At 41.4% G+C, this 25,293-nt stretch overlaps 1 protein-coding gene across 3 annotated transcripts; it reads left to right on the top strand.

The window, feature by feature from the left end:
* Window positions 1–705: 705 nt before the first annotated feature.
* Window positions 706–18,490, top strand: HACD4 (3-hydroxyacyl-CoA dehydratase 4). 3 transcript variants are annotated; one of them, XM_064405770.1, is made up of 8 exons: window positions 706–935; window positions 1,371–1,478; window positions 6,656–6,759; window positions 7,646–7,773; window positions 13,529–13,641; window positions 16,010–16,116; window positions 16,890–17,021; window positions 17,740–18,490. In XM_064405770.1, exons 3-8 carry the CDS (start codon window positions 6,663–6,665, stop codon window positions 17,820–17,822), a joined length of 660 nt encoding a protein of 219 aa, XP_064261840.1. In that variant the 5' UTR covers window positions 706–935; window positions 1,371–1,478; window positions 6,656–6,662; the 3' UTR covers window positions 17,823–18,490. The 3 variants fall into 3 exon arrangements, with proteins under 3 accessions (XP_064261840.1, XP_064261841.1, XP_064261839.1); XM_064405771.1 differs by lacking the exon at window positions 1,371–1,478; XM_064405769.1 differs by lacking the exons at window positions 706–935; window positions 1,371–1,478 and adding an exon at window positions 2,309–2,412.
* Window positions 18,491–25,293: the final 6,803 nt, after the last annotated feature.

The following is a 25,293-nucleotide window of genomic DNA, read 5'->3' as shown; positions in this document are numbered from 1 at the left end:
ATGAGCCCTGTACCTTGGCTCGATCCCTGCAGTGCATTGCCACTCAAATATCTCTATTCATTGCCCCTCATTCCTCATCATGGAGTAGGCACCAACATAATTCTCTTTGGAGGACAAAATCACTCCTTTCACGTGCTACAATTCCAGGAGATATTTTTTTTCAGCAGTGAATGAGCACTGACTCTATAGAGCCACACTGCTGCCAAAGGAAAGCCCTCAAAATGCTTCAGTGGTGGGCAGCACCTCCCCAGCACCAGTCAAAAGCAGCTGCCCCAGCTGCCCCTGCCTCCTACCAGGCTGTGCCAGGGGTGGTCATCACCATGGATCTGAAGTGGAATCCAGCTTGCAAGCCCTTGCTGGTGGCCTTGTGTATTGGGTTTGCATGGTCTGGGGTTTTTTAGCAGAAGGGGCTATATGGGTGGCTTCTGTGAGAAGCTGCCAGAAGCTTTCCCCATGTCCAGCAGAGCCAATCCCGCCTGGTTCCAAAGATGGATGTGCCACTGGCCAAGGTTGGGCCAGTTAGAAATGGTGGTACTGCCTTTGCGATAACAGATTTAAGAAATGAAAACAAAAGTTGTTGTGCAGTTGTAACTGTGGCCAGCGAAGAGCGCAGTGGAAACATGTGAGAACAACAACTCTGCAGACACCAAGGTCAGAGCAGAAGGAGGGGGAGGAGCTGCTCCAGGATGGACCCACGCTGCAGCAGTTTTGGGAGGACTGTGCCTGTGGGATGCACTCACGTTGCAGCAGTTTGGAGGGAGCTGTTGCTGATGAGATGGAGGCATGCTGGAGAAGCTCTCAGTGAACTGTCTCCTGTGGGATGGGCCCTGCAGTGCTGCAGGAGAAGGACTCCTCTCCTGAGCAGCAGGAGAAGCCAGGGTGATGAACTGACCATAACACCCATTCCCTGTCTCCTTATGCCAGCTGGATAGGAGGTAGAGCTCACAAGGAGGGAGGGGTGGAGGGTAGGTGGTTTTTTAAGGACTTGTTTTAACTTCTCTTTGTCCTGCACTGATTTGTTAGCAGTAAATTCACTTCATATCTCTATGTTGCACCTGTTTTGCCCATGATGGTATTTGCTGAGACATCTCTCCTGTCCTTATCTCAACCCATGAACTAAAATGCTAAATTTTTGCTAAATTTTCTCTCCTCTGTCCTGCTGCAGAGGGGAGTGAGTAAGCAGTTCATGGGTGGGCCTTTCAACAGTGGTATGTTCGATTGCTTAACTCTCTATTTAATGATGATATATTATTTCCTCCTGAGAAAGAAATTAATTCTTTAGCCTAGAAAAAGATGATTCTGGAGCAGTAAGCTGCCATACGGCAGGAAAGCCAGTGGGTAACTGTATGACCCTTGTGCTCTGGTCTCAGGTGGGAGACATAACCATGGAAAACACTGTGCCTGCCAGGAAATGATTCACTAGCCAGGGAGGCATTTTGCACCTCTCCAGGACACCACAGGCATGGTCCTGCCAGAAGGTCAGTGCCATTTGCAACAGGGATGAGACCCAGTAAGGGACATTTTATCCTCCAGCATTTTGTACCTACACACAACATCCTATGCTTATTACATCCTCAGTGTGCTCTTCACTTACAGCATCAGATTTCAAATCTCACTGCAGGATGGGGTGTGATTTCAACACAAATGCCTGTGGCGAAACTCACATATTGGCAGAAGGGAGTTTATAAGTAGTCTATGTCTGATTATATATATAATAGTATAGATATACTATAAGTAGTCTATATCTGTAGTCTATATCTGATTTATGCTGAGACATCCCAGACACCTCGGGCAGAAGTAAATTAGGATGAACATATGTTTTCACTTTGCAAGTAGTGTCCAAATTTCACAGGGGCGTGAAAACCCACATATTTCTATAGAATAAGTGGAAAATTCTTTCCTCTATACAAAATATTTTGAAGGATGGGTGTGCTCCCATACTTCCTTACCATTTGATGGAGTTGATAGCATTGCTATAGTGCTGATGATTTAAGCATAAAAGCATTTTAATTTTGCATTTCTTCTCTCCAGTAATCTTTCAAAAACATTGCTCTGGGTTAAGAAATAAAGTTATTGGGATTTACAGACTAGCTTATTGTTACAACAGCAAGAAACCAATTTAGATTAGATTAGGCTTGCTTAGGTTAGGGTAAAGTAGGTTAGGTTGCACTAGGCTGGGCTGGGCTGGGCTAGGCTGAGGATCAGGGCAAATGCAGTGGAAGTATTTGGGTACAAAAACTTCTTTCTCGGGAAGTGCAGCCCTGTTCCTGCTTAGTGCTACACACGGTGACGTCGTGGGGTGGGGTAAGAGGGAAGAGGAGGGGTGATCTCCTAACAAACAGCTGTTGCAGCTGCAGAGAGGAAAAAGGAGAAAGCTCAGGAGCAGCAGCAGCAATCCGACCCTTGCAACAGGTAATACTTCTTGAGTGCAGGTGACACAGACTGCTCAAATGCAAAAACGAGAGGGGAAAAAACAGGGGGTGGCATGTGGGAGAAAAGTATAGCAGCTGTACACAGCAGCTCTCTTCTTCCTGAACTACAGGGCTTGCAGCTTGTCATGGGTAGGAAGGGGAAGACACAAAAGTTCAGACCAACATGACTTAATGTGACTTAGAAGGAAACTATGTCAGCAGAGGGAATTTTCTAGCAGATCTTGCCTGCTGGGTAGTTTTTTTTTGGTTTTTTTTTTCTTTTTTGCTGAGGAGAAAGAAAAAAAGGAACATTGCTCTCTGGTTTCAGAGTGGGGGCTGGTTCCTCATGTGTGGTCAGCCAGCACAGGCACACGGGAAGGCGGCAGAGCACAGGAGTGCTGAGAGGCAGGAAAGTGCTCTGGGTGGGATCCTCCATGTGGGACAACCCTGAGAGCAACCCGAGTGTGGCCTTCATCCTGTCACCCTGCAAGGGACACATGGATGGGGCAAGGGCTGACCTGATCTGGGTGCCTCTGCTGTGCTGTCACCTTAGCTCATGGGGAAGCATGGTCCTGACCACCCTTCAGACACTAAGGGCACCTGCCTCTGTGGTTGCCTTGGATGATAGTTACCAAAGAGACACACTGAAGACCTTTGTGATAAAAATAATAAAATTAAACAGTTACACTTTGTGAAATTTCTGCCCAAGGAAATACATCAGGCTTTGCAACTAAAATGATAAAATCTTTGCTCTGTGTGCTAGTTCTGACATTTCTTACATTTCATCTGGTTTTCCGGGTTTTGAGCCCACAGAGAAAGCAGATAACTTTTCTGCTAAGCAAGGCTGATATTACGTATGATAAGTGCATCCCTAGCATTTCAATGTATTTGTCACAAAATCAGCCATAGTAAATAAGGTGAAACTGCCAATTAAAACAGTAGACAGCAAGTGCAGCCTTCTGGGTCTGTGTCTCCTCCAAGAGTTGTGTTTGTTTGTTTCTCCTGTCATCAATGCAGGCAGAGTACTGAAAAGTGCTGTGACCACCCTCCCCCTCCCCCAGTGCCTTCAAGTGAAAGAAACTTGAATGCCTTAAAGCAAATCACACTACAAAGGAGAGACGTGGCAGCAGGTCAGGCACCAGGGTGGCAAAGGGGCAAAGGGAAGTTTGGAAGACTAGCCAGCAAGTCTGAGGCAGGCTCAGGGACTGAACTGACCTGATGGACAGTCTGTGTTTTGTCTGCAGCAGTGCTGCAGAAGCAGGTTCTGGGAGTGAGATGTGGAGTCATTCCTGCTGTGAACCGATGGGAGCACGGGATCTAAATGAAGACCATCTTTTCTGCCCTTCACATTTCACATAGAAGCAGATGCCTGAATTTTGTGCTGTGACACAGAGCTGTTGGGACAGGAAAATAGATTACCTTCAGCCCGCTTTTGTTTCCATAGGTAAAGAGGTTAGCCTTTGGATGAGAAGGACCTTGGTGAAAAGTTACATTTCAGCTTCCTTTATCACGCTGAAATCACCTTTCAGTCTCGTCAGATTTCTTTGCTTCTGTGAAAAGCTTTTCTTTGCTCTTAGGTACCTTTTGTGTGGAAATTATCAAAGTAGGCTGAAAAAGTGTGATGCAGTCTCAGATCAGGGCTGGTTCTTCACAGTGGAGAGTTTCAGCAGGGGAGGGAAGTGTGGCACTCAAGGCTCTGGGGCCGGGGTCTGCCTGCCATGTAACACCGGCATGCTGCCCAGCACCACTCCCTACACTCCGTGGGGAACATGGGGCCCTCCATTAATGCCAGCAGTCTGTACATATTTCAGCAGCCACTGGTGTATTTTAAAGATTATGTGTTCTAATGAGCAACAGCTGCCACACTGCCAAAACACTAATGTGAGGCTGTGTTTACAAATGTTACTCCCTGTTTAGTCAAGATTAAGTACCTTAAGAACTGCAGTTTTCTAGCCAGCCAATGCAGGAAGAGTTTGGAAAATATAACCAAATCACTGAAAGACAGGCTCTGAGGATGACAGACAGATGTAGCAAGCTAAACTTCAGGAGAGAGAAACCATATGCTCAGCTTGCCTCCAGTGCAATAGTCACACAGCAGTATCAGACCAAAAGAGTTGTGGAGCTGCTGACTGGAAGGCCTGAAGATTCTCATGTCTGTTCCTGTAACTTCCATACACTAATACCTATCCATCCAGTAACAAGGCTGTTTCTTCACACAGAGCAATGTTCTTAACTTTTTTGTCTTTTTATAGTATGTAGTTTCCCAACTTCTTCTTACCACAAGATGGAACTAAGTGTCATTCAGTAATAAAACAGATGGAATTTGGTTAAAATATTAATTGATCTCACTGGACTTTAGTTCAATTCGGCTATATCCTACTTTTCCCAAAAGAAAGGTATATGTAGAATAGATTCCTTCGTTCTGGGTCTCATTTTTACAGTATCAAATGACAGTGATGTCTTTTGGGAAATATTTTATTCCCACAAATCTTTTTGTGCTTATAGAAATGATGATGTATCCTACGTAACTGGAAGAGAGGAAGACAAGCACTTTTATGGCCTCCTTGTGATTTCCCTACAACAAAAATTTAGAATATCAGTTTATCTAGATCAATTTAAATACATCTGTAAGTATTGTTACTTATGGTCCAATGCTAGGAATGAAGGATAGGCATTCATCAAATTTAGATGTTTTTGAACAGAGAAATTTATTCCTTTATTCCATATCTGTTAATATACAGATATGAATGAAATTAAGTTTTTTGACAGAGACATACCACAAGAACACACAGGATCAAAGTGCAACTTGAAAAGAATACTACTTACTAGGGCAGGAAATTAAGAGGTCCAGCACAGGAGATAAATTCTAATACAACACAGGAGATAAATTTTAGTACAAAATTAACAAGTTAATTTCCTAAAAAGTAGTCTTACATCTGGAGGACAGGTAAACCTCTCTTTTCAGAATAAACCAGAAGAAAATACATTTATAGGAAATTCCAGAGCTTATGAAGTTTTGCAAAAAAGTCAAGTTGTCCATGAAAATTAGGTTAGAATAGCTGCGAAAGTTAGTCTTCTTCCACAGGAGATTTTGTTTATTAAATGCAACTTGAATCCAGAAGTTAATTGAGTGTCTTTGTTTAGATACTTCTTCCTCTGGAGGCACAAATTTCCCTTTATGGCCACAGATCACCCTAATGATTGGTGGGAACTCTGAAAATTTTTCTGAGCAGATCCTATGTATAGCAAGAAAGGGAGCCTTTAATCCATTAGACAGAGTTCTGTTCTGGGAGCTGTGAGAGACTGATTTATTTATATTTCATAATATTTCATTATTATGTATTTAATATAATTTCATTATTTGATTATATGAAATAATATAATTTCATTCTTTGATTCTATGAAATATAAATAAATCCGTTTCACTGATTTATTTATATTTCATAGAATCAAGGAATGATTTGGGTTGGAAGGGACATTGAGAATTGTTAAGTTCCTTTCAGCTTCCTCTAGTTCCAACATCCTTGCCATGGGCAGGGACACCTTCCACTAGTCCAGGTTGCTCAGAACACCATCCTTCTTTTGGCCTTGAACACTTCCAGGAATGGGGCATTCACATCTTCTCTGGGGAACCTGTGCCAGTGCCTCACCACCTTCACAGTAAAGACTCTTTCCTTAATATCTAATTTCCCCCTGCCCTCTTTCAGTCTAAAGCCATTCTCCCTTGTCCTGTCCCTTATGCTCTTGTAACAAAAAGCTTGTTAAGTTTGTTTCAGGTACTGGAGGGCCACAATTAGGTCATCCTGAAACTTTCTCCAGGCTGAACAGTCCCAATTCTTTCAGCCTTTCCTCACAGGAGAAGTGCTCCATCCCTCTGATCATCTTGTTCTCTTGTGCTCTGATCCTCCTCTGGACTCCAAGAGATTGATGTCCTTCCTGTGCTGTGACCCCAGAGCTGATGCAGCCCTGCAGGTGGGCTCTCAGCAGAGCAGAGGGACAGAATCCCCTCCCTGGCCCTGCTGCCCACGCTGCTTTGGATGCAGCCCAGGACACATTTGGCTTTCTGAGCTGGGAGTGCCCATGGCTGGGTCATGTCCAGCCTCTCATCCCCCAGTACTTCCAAGTCCCCAGGGCTGCTCTCAATTTCAGTTCTTTTCCTTTGATTTATTGACATGTCCATAGAGAGTGCAATTTCTTACAGTGTTATTTTAAGTCATATAGTTTATTCTTTTCGCTTTTCACAGCTTTATCATGAACATGTACCTGTTTGTGTATGACTTAATGCAATTCTGTGGACATTCTTGGATATTTACAAATATGATGATCAGGTTCATGACATTTGGAAAAGGTAAGGTTCCTTCTCTGTTTTTCTTGGACATTTTAAGTGGCTATGACAAACACACAGAAATATCAAATTAGAGATAAAGTTAAGATTCTGAACATGTGTATTTCTAATACCAGGGACTGTATTTCAATCAGAAAAGCACTCGATTAAAAATGCTGAACAAATTACTTGTGCCTGTCTTCTATCCTTGTCACATTGGGAATGAAGCTCTTGTTTTGCTAATGAACTTTAATATTCAGTGGCGTACTAGTAACATTTGAGTTAGACATAAACCTTAATGCTTAGGTCCAGTAATTATGGCAAATATTAATCTTACTGAAGCCACCGGGAAAGAATATCTCTGTGGTTATTACACATGACCCTCTATCTCCAAAAATGTTACAATAGATTTCTCTTTCTGTTCCCTGGGGTTAAGACATGAAAATAGAAAACTAGTGACTGGAAATTTAAAATTACGTGTAATGGTGGACAGTATTAGGCATATAAAATGCCTGCTTTCTGGACTACTTGTTTTCCGATACAGGCAAGAATTCAACGTCTTTTAGTGTTTTGGAAATTCCTTATGCATTTCCTCAATATTTTCTCCTATTTAGAAATATCCTAAAGCAGTATCTCTAAACCAACACATCCTGCACAGTGTTTGCCCATGCTTTAAGCACAGGGAATTTAATTCTTTTATCACCTTCCTGCTTCTGTGTCAGAGCCACACATACACAGAGCAGATTGCCTCCTCCACTCCCGGAAGCTTTTCTTCTGCTCCCCAGAGTTTGGTACTGTGTGAACTGTATTTCTGGTCACTTCCAGTGATAGCCTAAAAGCAAACCCAGTAGTTGCTCCAGACTTTAACTGCATAACCATCCTCTAATCTTGCTCTTAATTTTGTCTTTAGATTCACTGGCTGACACGTTTCACTCCATAGGACTTGTAATGCGCCTCTGCCAGCTGTTCTCTGTGTTGGAGATCCTGCACATCCTCATTGGCATTGACAAAAGCCGTCTCCTCCCCAGGTTTCTGCAGGTAAGTTCGTTCTCAAAGCTCTCCTTTCATGACCGACACACATCAGCCATGGCTACCCCTGGGGACAAGCCCAGGGTGAACTACTCTGAATGTTGCACCTGGACCCTTCCTCAGGCAGCCTGGTTTTCTGATAGTTTCCTAACTGCAGGAATTGCTTCCTCAGAACTGGCCTGGTTGGGAAAGAACTCTCCTGTTAACTTTTTTCTTTTTGAGTGAAACTGAATAGTGAGTACCCCATGCTTGGACCTAGAAAATGTCGAGATGAGCGGCCACCCGCAGAAGTATGTCAGTGGCCAATTGCAGTAATGAAATTAAATTCTACAGGGGCTTGGTCCTTCTAAGTTTCTCCCTACATAACCTCCCAGCATCTCTGTAGTCCCCCCAAGTTATCTTCTCCTCCTTCCAGAGGTAATTTGCACTCTCTTCTTTTTTCCTGACTTCCAGTAAGTACTCTGTTAACCAAGCTGGTCTTTTTCCCTAGTAGTTTGTCATATGTTCAGCTGAAGGCAGAAAACCAGCCAAAATATCGCATGCTATAGCAGAAAGGAAGATGATAACTCTGATGATTTCCTTGCCATGCTTTTTTTTTTTTTTTTTTTTTCCTTTTGGTGCTTAATGCATTGGAAAAAGGAAAATGATTACTTGAATTTGCCTTCAAACCTTTTCAATCCTTAGTATTTGAGTAAAGGTGAAACTTGTATTTCTCTCAGCAGTCAGAAGGCAGAAGACCAAGGGTAGTTAGTTATGTTTTTAGTTTTCTGGATAGCCCATTTTTGTCAGATGACGTATTCGTGGGTGAAGATGTTCCTCTTTTCAAGTCTTCATCAACTGTCTAAATAAGTAATTAACTAATTGACTAATACAGATCTCTGTTCTTTATAATGTTCCCTAAGTATGGTAGCAAATCCATCAAAACGTAAAGAACTGTTTTTCCTCGCCTAAACCCACAGGTTTTGATGCTAATCTGGCGGAGAAGAAGACTGCTGTCTAGTCTGACCTGTAACAAATCTCACATGTCTTGGAAAGAAGAGCACCCTGCTCTTAGTCATTAAAGCAAGCCTTGTCCTGACAGAGTTTACACATTCCCCAGCCCTGACATAGTCTGTTTCTTTCCTACCCAGATTTACACAAGGCAGAGATCAGAGAGGCCTGCACAAACACTATTCTCTTGCCACAAATGACATTAGTATGAAGCAGATATTCTAAGCAAGAAAACTGTGACCTTTCTTGGGCAGTGTAGTTTGTGCAGTGCTCTCCTGGAAAACATGGAGAGGCAGCTCAGGGAACCCTATGGCATTGTGACTCTCAGTGTTCACCTCACACCAAATACAGTTTTGGATCCTTACTTGGTTCTTTCCCCAGCTGCACTTTCACCATGAACAGCTCTGTTCTCTTGATGTTAGGAGCAGCTTCATGCTGTTCAAACAAGATACATAAGCTCTTTGGTGGAGACTCTGCTGTGCCATGGGTTACCTGCTTTTGCTGAGCGTGTAGGTTAAGCAGCTGTGTGCCACCACCACTCCCACATGCCTCATCACACTTTCTTCACTGCCTCTTAGGAAGAAAAGAATGGTATATTTTCCACAATGAACTAGAGAAAGACAGTTGGTTAAGAGGTGTTTACTTTGCTACAGCTTACTAGACTGCTGCACAGTCAGGGCACTGATAAAGGTGCAAGAATTTGAGAGGGGTTGCCTGGTTCTGTGCTCCCATCCCCTATTCCAACTCAGAGCTTAAAATATACCCCTGTATGCATCTCTCATTAACGGGCATTTGCATGCACACCCACAATGAAGTTCACTTGGAGTGATCCCTAGGATGAGAGAACAGCTGGCTCAGGCAATGTCAGGGAAGCACATGGGTGGAGGTGCCTCGTGATGGCAGGTTGTTATGTAGGAATTATAGCAAATACAAGATGTAAATGAATCCTTGAGTGAAAGATTTCTCCCTAAGACATTTGTTGTGGTTTAGCAGCATTTAAGAAAAACACTTTGAGATACATGATACAGATAGTGGAAAATCAAACGCAGAGGAGTCTTCTGGAAAAACTCATTGAGGGACAAAGTCTCAGGCCACCAGGCACCTGAGAAGACCAAGGCAGGTCAAGGCCAAACTTACACCATGAAAGAAAGATGAGTCCTGTGTGACGCATGTGCTGGGGTGAGGTGAGGCAGGGGATGGTGACAAAGCTGGAGTGAAGGGATGTCTCCCAGGCCATTTACACCTTAAATAATTGGAGGAGGACAGGAGAACATGTCACATGTCATTGTTGCCACCAAAACAGAAGGTATTTAAATGTGTTAGCCTGGCTAGAGAGTAAAGGCTGAAAGGGCTTGTACCATAGCAAGGAGAGAGGAAAAGTCTAAGAAGAGACTGGTGTTTTTTGTGAAACAAAGAGCAGTTCTTCATCCTCTGCAAGCAGATTGGATTTACCAAACCAAAAGCAAGGTACTATGGTTTTGTGATAAAACCATTATTTTTTAACTTTAAATACTTAGTGGCACTTTTCTCACTTTTTTTTTTTTTGTCAATATACACAAAATTGAAGAACTATGTAAGCATTTCAGGTACTGAGCACAAAACTGCACAGTCATGGTTATTAAAAAATGGAAGTGAATGTGCTATTTTCTCTAGCCAAATTTGCTCTGTTTCGCTTACTTGATTAAAAAACTCAGTCTGACTTTCAGAAACTTATATTACCCTTCAGAACCTGCTTATCCTATGAGAGATCAGTGTCAGAAAAGGAAGGTAATTCCAATTTGATTTTAAAGAAGGAATGAAAACTGAAAACATTATATTTATGCTTTGTGATATGTCAACACATGCTTCCTTTTTATGAATGTGAAAACATAGGACTTGTAGTTTCGTGCTTTATTTTCTTTATTTAAAACATGAGAATAGTTAGAGACAATCTCATCTTCATTTATGCAAGGACAGATGATCCATACAGGAAATGATCCATGGCTGAGCAGCAGCACATGCATTTTGTCTACGTGTGTATAGCACCCTGCTTCTTCAGTTGCAGAAAATGTCCCCAGCCTTTGACTAACCTCTGCATTTAGCTTTGATTTGTGTGGGTTACGTAAAGCTCGGTGTGCTATGAATGGAAAGAGAATAAAGGCAAGCAGGCAGGCGACCTGCTGATTTATGCAGAGAAAGAGGTAGGATGTCACTGTCTGTCCTCATGGGGATATCAAAATTGTCCTGAGCAGCCAGCTCTGTGTCCTGCCCCACAGATGTGCTCCAGACCAAGGTCACATCCTTCCAGTCTCAGTGTCAGGTGGCTGCTTTGTGCAGCCCATTGCTTGCCAGATGAGACCTCAGTCTAACGGGAACAAAATACCTCAAGATGACCAGTTTGTGCCATGTCCAATTTCCTGTTCTTGCAGGTGCTTAACAGGCTTTATAATTTGATTACTGGGTTTCTTCATGTGTAATTAGCAAAGCTGTGTGGCTCCATTGCTCCCCTTCCCCAATACAAATCTCTGATGGAGGCAATCTGCTGAACCCCAGGTAGTGGTTCTCACTGCCTCATGTTTCTGCTTGTGTTTTGGGGAGAGAAGAAAATCCACAGCTTCTTCCACTTCCAGATTATAAGGCTGAATTGTGGGTATTCATAGTCATTCTGTCACTGGCCAACACACATCCATTTGAAACTGGAGCTTCAAACTGGAGTTTGAAACTACCTTTCTACTGCTTGTCCTTTTTCTCACTGAAATGGGATTGGATCCCATTTACCCCGTGCTGTTTTCTAGCACATTTCCTCCTAGCCATTTTTTGAAAAGTGAGTGACTATTTTGAAAGTCTTCCAGCTCTGACATCTAAGGACATGTCCATCTTTTCACTATCATGATGAAGCCCTTGGTCTCTAGCACAACTACCTGTGGCAATCCCCTGAAATAGCTCTTGTATTAAAAATAATGCAGAACTCTCTTTCCACATCTCAAGTCGGATTTTAGGATCAGTAACAAACTGCCCACAGCACCAATGCTGCATTCTTTACCACTCTACATCTAACAATTTGAACTCAGATCCTGTTTTATCTTTTCTCTCCAGCACACCATCCCACTCAGTGCTCACAGGGCTTTTACCTTTGTTTTGATTTCCTTCTTGTGATGGTTGCCCTGCTGTGTTTCTTGTATCTCTGTTCTATCTGGTTTCAGATCTGCATCAGTACTTCCAGTTCCCCCATGTTTTCACTATGTTCCTCAGCATCAGTGTACAAACACAGGACATATTAGCTCTCATTTTCTGTTTCCTGACCCATCTATACAGAAGTCTGCCAACATCTGACCTTTTTAAAAATCAGTTCCTCAGTTAGGGACCTATGGGATCAGCAGCACAAGATGACAGTCATAGGAGGGTGAGAAGCAGGAAAACCACTTCTAGCTGTTTTGGGCCCTCAGTGCTTTCCAAGATGAGGAACCAGATCCCTGGGGGATAGACATGATCTCTTTCTGTATGAAAAATTGCTCTGACGTAATTTTGCTGAATAGTGAAGGCTGCTTTATTTGACAGATGTGGTTTGTGACAAAAGAGAGTTCATGGCCAGAATGGTCCATGCAGGAACCCATAAATATTACGTAGCAAAACTACCACACAAACTTGCTGAGAGCCAAAATTCTTTGTTGAAGGTAGGAGTCTGGGGAAACCAATGAAAACAACGCTTAAAAAAACAACCTTGGTAATCCGCTTTAATTTTGTAACTTTTAACTGACTTGACATCACAACTTGTGAAAGAAATCATTACAACTAACATACCTTATGGAAGACATGGCATTGGGTAAAAAAATCCAACCTAATGAAGCTCTGTCAATTCATACCAACTGCTTAGGTGCATGATTTCTGCTTCAATACTTTCAAATAGAGTGTAAATCAGAGTGAATTGTTACTGTTCTAGGACAGCTTGACAACTGTTGGAGTACTGATTAATTTACTTTACAGGGCAGGGCATGGATACTGTTAGAAAAGTTGTCAGGAAAGCTGCAAAAACACACTTTAAAAAAATTCTTGAGTTTTAGTATTATCAAAGTATTTATTTTAAGCTGGAGACACTGCCTATTTAATCCACTTTATCTTTTCATTTGTGGGTTGGATAAAGTTCAACCACTAGAAAAATGCTAGGACATAAATACTATGGCAATCATTCATGTAAGTGACAAGCTTAAGCCCACTTCCCGTAACCAAGAATAAGATGGAAAGAAAGATAAGGAATCCTAGTTTTCCTCCTTCTTTTTGCAAATCTTACATGAAAGAGATTCCTTGGGACACAGATTTCCAAGATATAAGGAACAGATCTGGGAGTGCAAGATTAGTACTTTCTGGCTTATGACCCCCCTCAAGAAGGGCCCTCTGTATCCTACTGCCTCCCACTCCCTCTCTATCCTACAGCCTACAAGCAAGGAAGGTTATTCCTGCCAGCCCTCCAGGTGGTCAGGTGCAGCACGAGTAGTCCTTGCTTCCACAACCTCCCTGGGCTCACCCACAGGCTTCCTTGGCTACAAACACAAGTCATCCCAGCTGGCAAGCCAACTTCCACACGTACCATAACAGTGCTTTGAAGGTACAGCCAGTGGTGCCCGCTTCTCTTTGCTGAAGGACCTTGAACAAAAGCAGGCCATGAAACAAAATATTCACTGCTGATTTTGTGTAAAGAAAACTGTATCTATTTGTGGCCTTCTATTTTGCCAAAATGCCAGAGAAATAACAGTTAGAGAAGGTGCTAACTGAATTCAGAGTTTTCTTTTCTTTTCAGATCACTGAGAGAATAATCATTTTATTTGTCGTGATCAACAGTCAGGAAGAAGTTCAAGGGAAATATGTCGTCTGTGTTTTATTTTTCCTTTGGAATTTATTAGATGTGGTCAGGTAAGGAGTCAACATCAAAACCATGAGGGTAAACCGGGTTATTCTTGCCAGCTGAACTCTACCCCCATTATGCAGCAGGCTCATCTAATTGTTTCAAAATTGGCAGAGCATATTATCCATTTATAAATAAAAGCTTTAACTTTTAGAGTTACCTTATGATTTTTACAAAAACCACATGTTAAGACTTAGAGTAATTTACAGATGTAAGATAGAGTAATGTATTAGCAGACTGCATTAACATTTGGAGTTCAAGGGCTTTGATGTTTTAAACAAAAATTTAGAAGGCAATCACAACTACATTCTGGAAAACAGCAATTCCTGAAACCATCCTGGTTGCCATTACCATCCTGTTGCTTTATTATTTTATTTTTTTATCCACTTTGATCCAAGATTGACAGCACAGTAAGGCAGCATGAGCAGAACTTCTTGCAAAGGCAGAAAGACTATTCTGGGTTAATTGCACAGTGGTTTCCAAAAAGCCAAGAGCTCCTGCTGCAGGAGACTGAGAGTTTTGGTGTAGAAGGGCATATAGTACACCACAAGAACAACACATACTTCTCATTTGTAATGTAAGCCTCTACAGTTTGTAGACTTAGAGCATGTGCATACAGAATTAAGAAGCATTTTAAGAAGACACAGCACTCACAGCAACTCATGTATTACAGCAAAACTTTTTTTTCCTGATAAAATGCCTTTCTGCTAATTTAAATATATTGCTTAGGGCACTGACTGAAGAATATCATTTTAGACAGCAAAGGAAACTTATGTTATAAAAGAGATCTGAAACAGGAAAGTATCAGAGAGAATTAAAAAAGATTTTAAGTCAGCTTCAGAGTATTTAAAAATACATTTTAATAGGCTGCTGCTTGTATTAATTATTTTGATTATAGTTCCATCCCATTTCTTCTTGAAGTTTGTAAAACTAAAACAGTAGAACCTAATCTGAAATGAAAGGGTTCAGTGTGGCTGGAGAAATGCCAACAGTATAAACAATATTTGTTGTGAAGTCTTGTTAGTGGATAATAGCACCATTGATGCATCATTATTTTCTACCCTAGCTAAAGACCAGTTAAACACCACAGCAGTAACAGCAGTTGTTTAACAGGAAAGCTGCTGTGGTCGATAGCAGCAAATTACCAATTCAAATAAACCATAGTACAACTCACACAAATTTAGAATTCTTACCTGATTTCTCTTACAGCATACATGACATGTCCTAGTATGTCAGAGAAGTATTCATGTCTAAAAGTGCATAGGGATCTTTCCCATCCCTTAGCCAACTACTCTTGAAGTATTACAAGTTTTTCCACATAAAGTTTCAGGGACATAAATTTCTCTGAGAGACTATTTATTATGCATCATGGCTAGTGATATGCTGAGAGCAAGTTCTGATCTTTCCTGCTCATACCATAACAGCCCATGGAATTGTATAGAGAGGGAATAGCTGTTTCCTTTTTGTATTGTGTTGAGATTCAGCCTTAAGAGCAACAGGAATAAAAAATGGAGACAATCCTGCGGTTGCAGAGGGCAACCTCGAGAGACAATGGTCCATTTACAATGGTCCACTCTTCTACAGTCCAAGTATGATGCAAAATTAATCAAATTAATAAATGAAAAGGGAATACAGGTGTGTTTAACACTAGTTTTATCTGTCAGAAAATCTTGGGTAACAGATTTACACATCTCTAGCAAGCTTTCAGCTGACCAAAAGTGCAATCAGACATATTTCTCCAGTGTTTGGAGAGCTGCTATACCACTTTAAGATCAATCCAAAATCAGGTCACCTTTGGAGACTGAAGTACTAAGCATTCTGTTCTCCCAATAAGCAACAGTAGCAGCCACAGTAAAAATAAAATACTGCAATACACTGGTGAGCAACTGCTTTTTTTGGACCTACTACCCCTGCTGAGGTCCAGTAGAGGGACAGATGTACTACAGGTTATGTACCTGCAATTGCCCTCTTGTTTAACCCTCTCCAGCAGTGATTCAGCTAGCTCAGCAGTCATAAACCAGGATTGTCTCAGTCCCAAGCAACAGTAATATTCTGCCTGCCCCTCTCAGTTGCAACACGTGCATCTGAAATCCATTTTCTGATGGACCAGTATGAAATAGTTTCTGATACAGCTTTTTGTCTGGAGGGCTTTATTGCTGTCTGCCTGCTTTAGGGTAGCACCACAGATAACTCTTCTGAAAAAATGAACCATCTACTGTCAGGCATTGGAGTCTGAACAAAAACTGTTGCTGGCTCTGAAATTTACTTAAACGGCTCCAAGCTCTTCTGCAATTCCTTTGAATTTTACAATAGTGTATCTTTATTCTAAAGACATCATAATTTCCTCTGAGCCCATCTGCTTTCCTCTTATTGCAGGTACACTTACAATATGTTGGCAAGGATGGGCATATACTACCTACCACTAACATGGCTCAACTTCTCACTGTGCATCCCGCTTTATCCCCTTTCAGTTCTGGCTAAAGGTAAGGAGTTGGGAAGGGTAGCTTCCTTAATATTCCTTAATATTCCTTAATATTCCTTAATATTCCTTAATATTCTTCAGTAAAATGTGATCACTTCAGTTGCTGTTTGTGTTTAACATAGTTCCTCCTGTGTTGCCAAAGCTGTCATAAATGTTCATGTACCTTCATATTAACCTCTATGTCACCTCTGTCTCTCTTTTCTGTTATTTTTTTCTTTAATAGGGACTATCTGGAGTTTGGGGTTGTGTGTCTGGTAGGTCTTAGGGTTCTTGGTGTTACATTTTTAAAAATCTGGGAGAATGTTCTTTTTGTCTAAGTAAAGCAGAAAGATACCCTCACAAAAGACAAATGGATTCCTCCCTTCTAGACTGAGTATACTAGACAGCAAGTTCCAGAGTTTCTCCCCCACTGAGGCTGACCTTACTGGCTCAGGTCATACTTAGCAGGTTATCATACTTACACTGAGAACTCTGCCCACTGAGAACACACTGAAAGTACTTGTTTCTGACCTTTTTATTTTTTATTTATAATAATAATAATTTCTAAATTAATTATTATTAATTAATTATTGTTAGTGAACAGGATATATATATTAATTCTAATATTTAGAGCAATTAGCACCCCAAACCTACAAAACTGAACTCAAAGAGAAAACATGCATATGTATATGAATGCACATATATATGTATAGGTATATAAAATAGGTAACTGACTTGTTCATTAAGCTTTTTGATGATCTGCTTAATTCCTAAGAATTTACCATGTTTTTACAGGATTTGCAATTTGTGTATCACTGCCTTATTTTGAATCCTTTGGCACATACTCTATCAAGCTACCATTTCCATTCACCTTCTCAATCTACTTCCCCTATGTTCTGAAAATGTACCTGCTAGTGCTCTTTGCAGGTAAGTATCTCATCTTCCAGAGAGCTGGGTCTCAACACAACTTGGATGCCTTTGCAACAAAAAATCAAATCTGTACTGGGCCTTTCACGAGGTCTAACTCTCTCTGCTACATCTCCTGCAGACCACTGCAGGAAAGTGCATCACCACCTGTTTTGATTTCCAGTATCTTTTAAATATAAATAGTTAAATGTGCAAGATACACTATGTGTATGGTACATAAAAACACAAACCTATAGAAGGTGATTCAGTGATGCTAGCCTTACAGCTATTTAGTGAAACTTATATTTTTTTTTTTATTAAATCAATTCCCATTAGATCATACGTTGGTTCTGTGCAACTGTTCTTCACTCATAATGCCTAGCTGGGATGAAAAATTATACCTAAATTAAGACTTTTACAGCATGATTATTTAAAGGTATGAAAAAGCAAAGCCACTCCACAACTTGCGTGTAAACAGGTCCCTTCTCCTTCTCATCAAAACACTTTGGAAAAAATTTCAACTGAATTTAGCTGCATCATACAGAAATCTTCATTCTGTCATTGGCTTTAATGTGAATTTGAAGGACCTCATCTTTATGATGGAGTGTTCTGTTTCTAAGTACATGGAAGGAACTGTGCAAGGTTGCCAGCTGAAGGCTCTTACAGTCCCTTCTAAATTATTTGTAGACAGTTTGAATTCTACTCCTTTGTTCTTACACCGTTTTGTGTTTTGATTCAGGTATGTGCTTTATCATCCGGAACCTTATCTCTGAGAGAATGGCACACCTAGGGACAGGCAACATCAAAAATAAAAGAAGCTAAGTTGATATTTTGTTTGGAAGGACAAAATATATTCCTAGGGGATTGCTGCACATCATAGATAAAAACAAACTGGAAAGATTTCTCAATGCAAAACTCCTCTTTGCATGAACATTATCTGGCTGTGTAGAATTTTCAGAAAAAACAGATCTCTTGACTGCACCTCAAAAATACAGCAGCTTTTGAAAACTTTGGAATGTGTTTTGAAAACTCTTTGACTTCAAGTGGCAAGAGTTTTTTTAAATTAATTTTTTTCTAATATATGTTACAGAATTCTGAAAAAAATGAAGCATGCCACAACTCACTGCCATGCCCTTATTTCAGTGTTAATTCTTACCTATAGCTACAGATATTCTGTAATGACAATATCATTTAATCTGTAAGATTATTTTATACTAGGCCAACGTGTATGTATCTCATGTATAAATGCTAAATTGGCTGGAACTGGAATCTCTCAAGGAGCAGAAGTCAGAACCTTTGCAACCTAGAGACTAACAAGCTGATTAACCCAGGCATTCACTAAGGATCCTTCACATTCTGGCTCCATCCTTCAGTTGTCAAAAGACAGTTCCAGAAAATGTAGCTAAATCAGAAAGGCAAGTGTTAAGGTACTCATCTACTGTATATTCAAGGAGAAGTTTAAGGGTCAGAAATAAACACTTGTAACCATGTGTTTGGCACGTCAGTCTCTTCTCCCACAACTATTTTCTTCCATGCTGAACAGCAGACAGATATGTGCAAAAAAAGTGTGATGTAGTCAGGTCAATGTGTTGTTCCTAAAAGGGAACTGAATTACTGTCAAAAGCCATGTGGAAAATTCTAGGCATTTTACTCAATGGTATTGCTCCTTATACTTCTCTAGGATAAACTGTGAGAATGCAACTACAACACAGGCTTTTCAGAGGTTGCCAGTGAGGAATATACACAGCAACCCAGTGGATTATACAGGCAAGAATAGCCAAATAATTCCTTAGAGGCTAGCAGGAGCTTTTCTGCTGTTTCATCTGTATTGGTTATCACCTACATTTCAATTCTAGTATGTGGGGGAGAAAAGTGAGGCTATTTTTGTTTTTAGCTGACTGAAAACTGTGGGAAGGGAGCCTAGATAGTAGGAGAAGATAATATTTAAAGGGAAACTAAATACTGTTAAAATATGAAGAGGCTTTTTCCTGTATGACTTTTCAAACCATGCAGCCTAAGAGGTTATATAAGGAAACAGTGAAGCAAAATTAATTTGTTTTGAAAGGTCACCTACTATAATTTTTATTTATTTAATAAATGTGGCAGACAATGCCTACAGACTATTTTGACCACCAAGTATTTTCAGACGATAAGGAACAAGATCACGCTTAGAATAGTATAGTGTCAATCCTGGATTAATTTTTTTCAAACCACTGCAAACAGAAATTTGGAATTTAGTAGAGAAACAGGAGTGCTTTCACTTAGGGCTTCTGTCTAACCCAAACTGATTCAAGTGTGAACAGTGTTTAACAAACATACAGAGCAGCCGAGTAAGATGACAGTTTTGAAGATGGCCATAGTAAGTCCACATTAAACCATTATATAGCTTGCTAAAGTTGAAACATGAAAATTTTTTCCTTGGAAATTCAATCCAATATGCCAGAAACAGCTGGCTCCAGCCAGTTCCAAAATGGAGCCACTGCAGGACACTGCTGTGCCAAACAGCAAAGATGACGGCATGGCTCCTCTCTGAAAACTTAAGAAAAGGTAAGAAATGTTATGCAGCAGCTGTGAGAAGAAGAGTAAGAAAGATGTAAGAGAAACAGCTCTGTAGACACCAAGGTCAATGGAGAAGATGAAGAGCTACTCTAGGCACTGCCGCAGATTTCTCTGTGGGCCATGAAGAAGACCATGGTGGACCAGGTTGTCTCTCTGCAACCCATGAAGAAACACACCAGACAAAATATCCACACGGCACCCTGTGGAGGACCCCAGGCTGGAGCAGGTGGCTGTGCCCTGAGGAAAGCTGCAGCCCATGGAGAGCCCACACAAGTAAAGCAGGAACAGTGGCCCATTGGGGACCCCTAATGAGGTAGCTTTTTCCTAATGGACTGTACCCCATGCTCTACACTACAGCAGTGCTTGAAGGGCTGCTTTGTAAGAAGAAACCATGAAGGACTGTATCCCATGGGAGGGACCCCATGCTGGAGCACAGCAACAGTGAGAAGACAAACAAGTAGCAGAGATCAAGGTTTATTATCTAAATGCAATCCCCACACCCACCTTGTACTGCTTGGGGAGGGAGGAGGTAGAAAATGCAGGAATGAAGGAGTAAAATGAACCTAGGAAAAAGGGAGGTGTTGGGGGAGGTAATTTTAGTTTTGCCTTTTTTCTTTCCATCCTACTCTATTTTTAATTGGCAATAAATTTTTCTTCGACAAGTTGAATCTGTTTTTGTGACAGTGAATAGTAAATGGTCACTCTATCTTGACCCATGAACTTTCTCATCCTATTTTCTCCCTGTTCTGTTGAGGAGGAGGAGGGAGATTGAATGCCCTGTTGAGGAGATGGGGCTGAATGGACATCTGGAAGCCAGTTGAGGTCAAACCTATCACAGATAAAGCCATGTTTATTGTTTTATTGTTGTTAAAAAAATGTTATGTCTGGAGTCTTACAGCTGTGTAAAATGCTGGAATAGGAAAAGGATTTTTTAAAATTCACTATGGAGAGGTCCCCCAAGTATAAACTGCACGAAAAAGGCTGACGTTCATGACAGAAGTCTTCCCCACCTCTTTCTGGTACAGAGGTAACTTGGGGCAGACAGTTGGCAGATTGAGGCAGTCAGCCTTCCATATTTGACCACAAAAGACCACTGTAACTACAGCTCCAATGCCTCACCTGAGTTCCTGGAAAAGCTCAGAACTGGGCAGGCAAAAAGATGTTTGAGACAATGGCTTTTATGACAATGAACTGTACTTCAGTGATTGTAGCCTGTTAGGAAGGGGTGGGATCCACTTGTCTAAAAAGAGCATGAGAAGCTCTGGCAGCAGACCAGCCAATTTGGTGAGATGGGCTTTAAACTGAATGACTTGGCTGGGGTCCGCAGTGCCAATACTCATGCCATTGCTTTCTCCTGGGGAGTGGGCCATGCCAACCAGTGCAAGCTTGGCTGCTGCAAGATGAGAGTCCTAGCGCTAACCCCATCAAAGGCGTGTATGGCTATGGGGAATCTTCTTACACTCCTCCTAGGGAACCTGGACGCTCAGCTGCATCCCATTTGTGCCTGTACACAAATGCACCAAGCACTGGGAACAAACAAGAAGAACTGGCAATCTATGTGTGGTCAGAGTTATGCTCTCATTGCAATTTCGGAGACATGGTGGGATAGCTCACCACTGGAATGTTATCATGGATTCCTGTGTACTTTTTAGAAAGGACAGGTCAGTGAGGTGAGGCGGTGGAGTTGGTCTTTATGTGAAAGAATATCAAGCTCTGCCCAGGGACAGACAAGGAGTTGAGAGCTTATGGGTAAAGATTGAGGGACAGCCTAAAATGGGTGACACTGTTGTGGGTGTATACTACAGGCCACCTGACTCGGACAAGGAAGCTGATGAGGCTTTCTGGAGGTAAGTTCTGGAGGTAACTGGAAGTAGCCTTGAGATTATGGGCCCTGGTCCTCCTCTGAGAGTTCAACAATCCTGATAACTGTTGGAGGCACAACATGGCTCGGCACACAGTTCAGGAAGTTCCTGCAGATACTGGAAGATAACTTAGTAATGCAAGTGGTGGAGGAGCCAGTGAGGAGAGGTGTGTTGCCCTCCAGAGGACCCTTTCCATTCCAGTAATTCTGTGATTCTCTGAACTTCAATCTTTGTGCCTTGAGATACCAGCAACCCCAGATCTCTTTATAGAGGGCTGCTCTCCAGTATGACTTCTCTACCCATTTAGACTTGTATCAGGAATCTGATACTGGTACCTCTGTATCTGACGCAGAATCCACCGTTTTAACTTGTTAAATTTCATGTAATTAATCATAGCCAAATCCTCGACTATCCACATCTTTCTGCATCATCTTGAGGGACAAGGGTCTCTTGTCTCTCAAGAGTCAATAGCAACTTTCAAGTTTAATATTATCAGCAAACATAACTGTGCATTCAACTCCTGCCTCCTAATCATGGACAGTACATTGAACTGAACTGGCCCCAGATTTGAAATGTGAGGAATGCTGCAGATGACTGTTTGTCAGCTCCATGCACTAGAACTCTCTGAGCTCCGCCCTTCTGCTAGTTCTTTAACCAGTGCACCCACTAGGAGGGTAGCTGTACCGTAGAAGGGTATCAGATGAGTTACTCAGGGCTTTCCCTTTGTGAACTCATGTTGACTCTGACTGATGGTTGTATTGTTCTTTAATTGCCTTTCAATAGTATCCAGTATGATCTCGGTAAATTTTCCCTGGTAATGAAGTTGTCTGTGTCTTTCCTCACGCCCTTCTGGTAAATTGGATTAATGTTGTGCAGCTTCTGGTCAGCAGGGATCTCCCTTAGACTCCCAAGAGATAGCTCCTCCAGTGCTGTGGGATGAATCCCATCAGGCCCCACTGACTTAGAAAGATTAAACTGATACAACTGCTCATTTACAGTTTCAGTGTCCAGAAATGGACAGTCACTGCTGCTGTATGTTCTCTAACTGAGAGGATAGGTCAGACCAATGTGTATCAATTTATTAATGACTGATGCAAAAGCATTATAATGCCTCTGCATTTTCTTCATCCTTTTTTCAGGTTGACTATCTTCATCAATAATTGGTTGAATATTTTCCTAAGATCTCCTCTTGCTCTAAACGTACCCAGAATTTCTTTTTTTTTATCTGACCCAACGCTGGCCAGTTTAAACTCTGAGCTTTGGACTTTCGTGTTTTCTCCCTACACAAGGGAACCACAGCTCTGTAATCATCCTGTGAGGTCTGACCTCTCTTACAGCGATCATTCTTTGTGAGTTCCAAGAGGAGTTCCCTGTTCAGCCAAGCTGCTCTTCTGCCCTTCTAGCCCTTGCTAGACTTTTGGCACAGTGTGATTTACTTGTTCCTGTGCTTCTAAAAGGTTGCTCTTAAAAATGGACCAGCACTCATGGATCTCTAAGCCCTGAAAATCAGATTCCCAGAAGATACTGCTAACTAGCTTCCTGAGCAGTTTAAGATTTGCTATCCTGAAATCTTGGATAGCAACTCTGATGTCTTGTTTCTCATTTACACCAAAAAATTTAAACTCATGATTACTGTGGCCAAAACAGCCACCTAAAAATCCCATCTTCTCCTTTCCTATTCACATACAGCAAATTTGCAAGTTTGTGATGGGGCGGGGCAGAGGGAGAGCTGGAGCACATCTTTCCTAGTTGTCTCAATGAATACTTGTAGCAAGAAATTATCTTCAACATACTTCTGGAATTTCTGAGACTTCCTTGTCACAGTTGTCTATCATTTCCAGTTGATGTCCAGGAAATTGAAGTTTTCCATATGAACAAGGGCTAGTGGTCCAGAGATTTCTCCTCACTGCCCATAGATTAAATAATCACTGCTGGCATTGTGACTGAGTGAACAGCAGTAGACACCTACAGTGACATCTGCTTTGTTTTCCATCTCCCTAATTCTCACTCAGAGGCTTTCAACCACATTATTCCTAACTGCAAGGAATGACAGCGAAAACTGTGCCTTCCAATGCAACTCCTTTGCCTTGCCTATCCCTCCTGAACAGTCTATAGCCCTGCATGCCAGCACGCAAGTCATGGAACTCATTCTACCAAGTCTCACCAATCCAAATCTCATAGCTTTGGGAGCTGACAAATCCTTCCAGTTCATCCTGTTTATTTCTTGTACCGTGTGCACTGGTGTTCAAACATTTCAAATACTCTCTTAAACTCTCAGTGCTCTGTAAGCATTGCCAACCTCAGGCCATGCTATGCCATCCCTTGGCTTCCATGTTCTACTACACATCAGTAGAAATTTAGTTAATTCAGATGTTTACATATTGCTCCTCTAGGCAAACTAAAACCCAGCAAGTAGGCATCACACAGCAATTTCCTTTAAAAAAGACAAGTTTTCATTTGAATTAAAATGCTAATCAACAGGCAAACTGAGATGATTAAAGGTGTAAGTTAGCTTGAAACAGTACATTAGAGATGGAACCATTAAAGTGTGATGTATTTGGCTTTGTTAGAGATTACACAGAAGCACACACAAATGGAAAGTCATGAACTGAGATGCTGGCTCTCTGACAAGGACTTTCAGTGAGTCCTTCTGCACATTCACCTTTAAACAGTTTTCTCAATATAGAGCTGCATATGCAGCAGAAAACTACCACTAATTATCCACTATTTTGGAAAGGCAAACAAGTACTGCATTAATCCTCCACACACCCAATCAGTGAAGAAATGCTCAGCCTTCACACAGTACCCTGTTGGATGAGAAAATCCTAGAAAGAGTCATAGAATCATACATTCTGAGTTGGAAGGGGGCTATAAGGATCATCAAAGTCCACCTCCTGGACCTGCACAGAACAACCCAAAGAGTCACACTGTGTGTGCCTGAGAGCATTGTCCAAATGCTTCCTGAACTCCATCAGGCTGGTCCTGTGACTTCCCTGGGCAGCTGTTCCAGTGCCCAACCACCCCCTGGGTGAAGAATCATTTCCTAACAGCCAACATCCAACATAAACACCTCAGGTGCTGTCACTGTCACCACGGAAAAGAGATCAATGCCTGCCTCTCTGCTTCCCCTCACAAGGAAGTCGTAACTGCGATGAGGGCTCTCCTCTGTCTCCTCTTCTCCAGGGCAAACAGACCAAGTGATCAAGAAATCAGAGAATTTCTTTAACAGAGGAAATGTTATCAGTCCTGAAAAATAACATAACTCCTCCAGTGGTATGTGTCTTCTAGATATATGGAAATATAATTTCTTTCACCCTGATCACAACAATGCTCTTACCAGTACTGTTTTGAAAGACACTAGGGAACAGTGCCCAATTATATTTAGTTAATTTTTGTCCACTTCAGCAAGGAGGATTGCTAAATATAAAATCTCTTTTAAAACATGTCTTGGAAAGACTGCAAAGTGAAAAAGTCTCCATTCCTTCAGAAAGAAAAAAGTAATAAATAAGGAAAATAGCAGGGGCTAATCTATTTAAGTTGATAAGTGTGGAAAGGAGTTGCTATATTGTCCCTTCTCCCTAGAGGCAGAGGAAAAACTCTTGTTATGTGCAGAGAAGCGTCACGGAGACAAGAACAGTTACAAGTGGAAAGAAAATGGCAACTGTCCTGGAGCTGCAGATACTACAGCCATCAGGATCATCAACTCATTTCAGCAATCTTTATAAAGCCGTTTCAAACTTGACATGCATACCACCCCTCTTCAGAAATTCTGATCACACTATGTAGTTATAATGTGTTGTCATTACTGCACAAGAACATTGGGTTATTACTAAAGGATTATCAGTTCAAAAATAATGCTCATTACAAGTCTG

This window comes from Passer domesticus, chromosome Z, assembly GCF_036417665.1.
Source record: "Passer domesticus isolate bPasDom1 chromosome Z, bPasDom1.hap1, whole genome shotgun sequence".
Classification (NCBI taxonomy): Eukaryota; Metazoa; Chordata; class Aves; order Passeriformes; family Passeridae; genus Passer; species Passer domesticus.
Note: the sequence above shows the minus strand (reverse complement) of the source record. Positions and strands in the feature narration are given on the sequence as shown.

What these genes read in the sequence shown, in the direction of transcription:
- HACD4 (XM_064405771.1), top strand. Translation starts at nt 6,663, where the DNA reads ATGAACATGTACCTGTTTGTGTATGACTTAATGCAATTCTGTGGACAT. An exon ending in GTTCATGACATTTGGAAAAG is followed by an intron (nt 6,760 to 7,645) that starts GTAAGGTTCCTT and finishes TTTTGTCTTTAG; the next exon opens with ATTCACTGGCTGACACGTTT. An exon ending in AATTTATTAGATGTGGTCAG is followed by an intron (nt 13,642 to 16,009) that starts GTAAGGAGTCAA and finishes CTCTTATTGCAG; the next exon opens with GTACACTTACAATATGTTGG.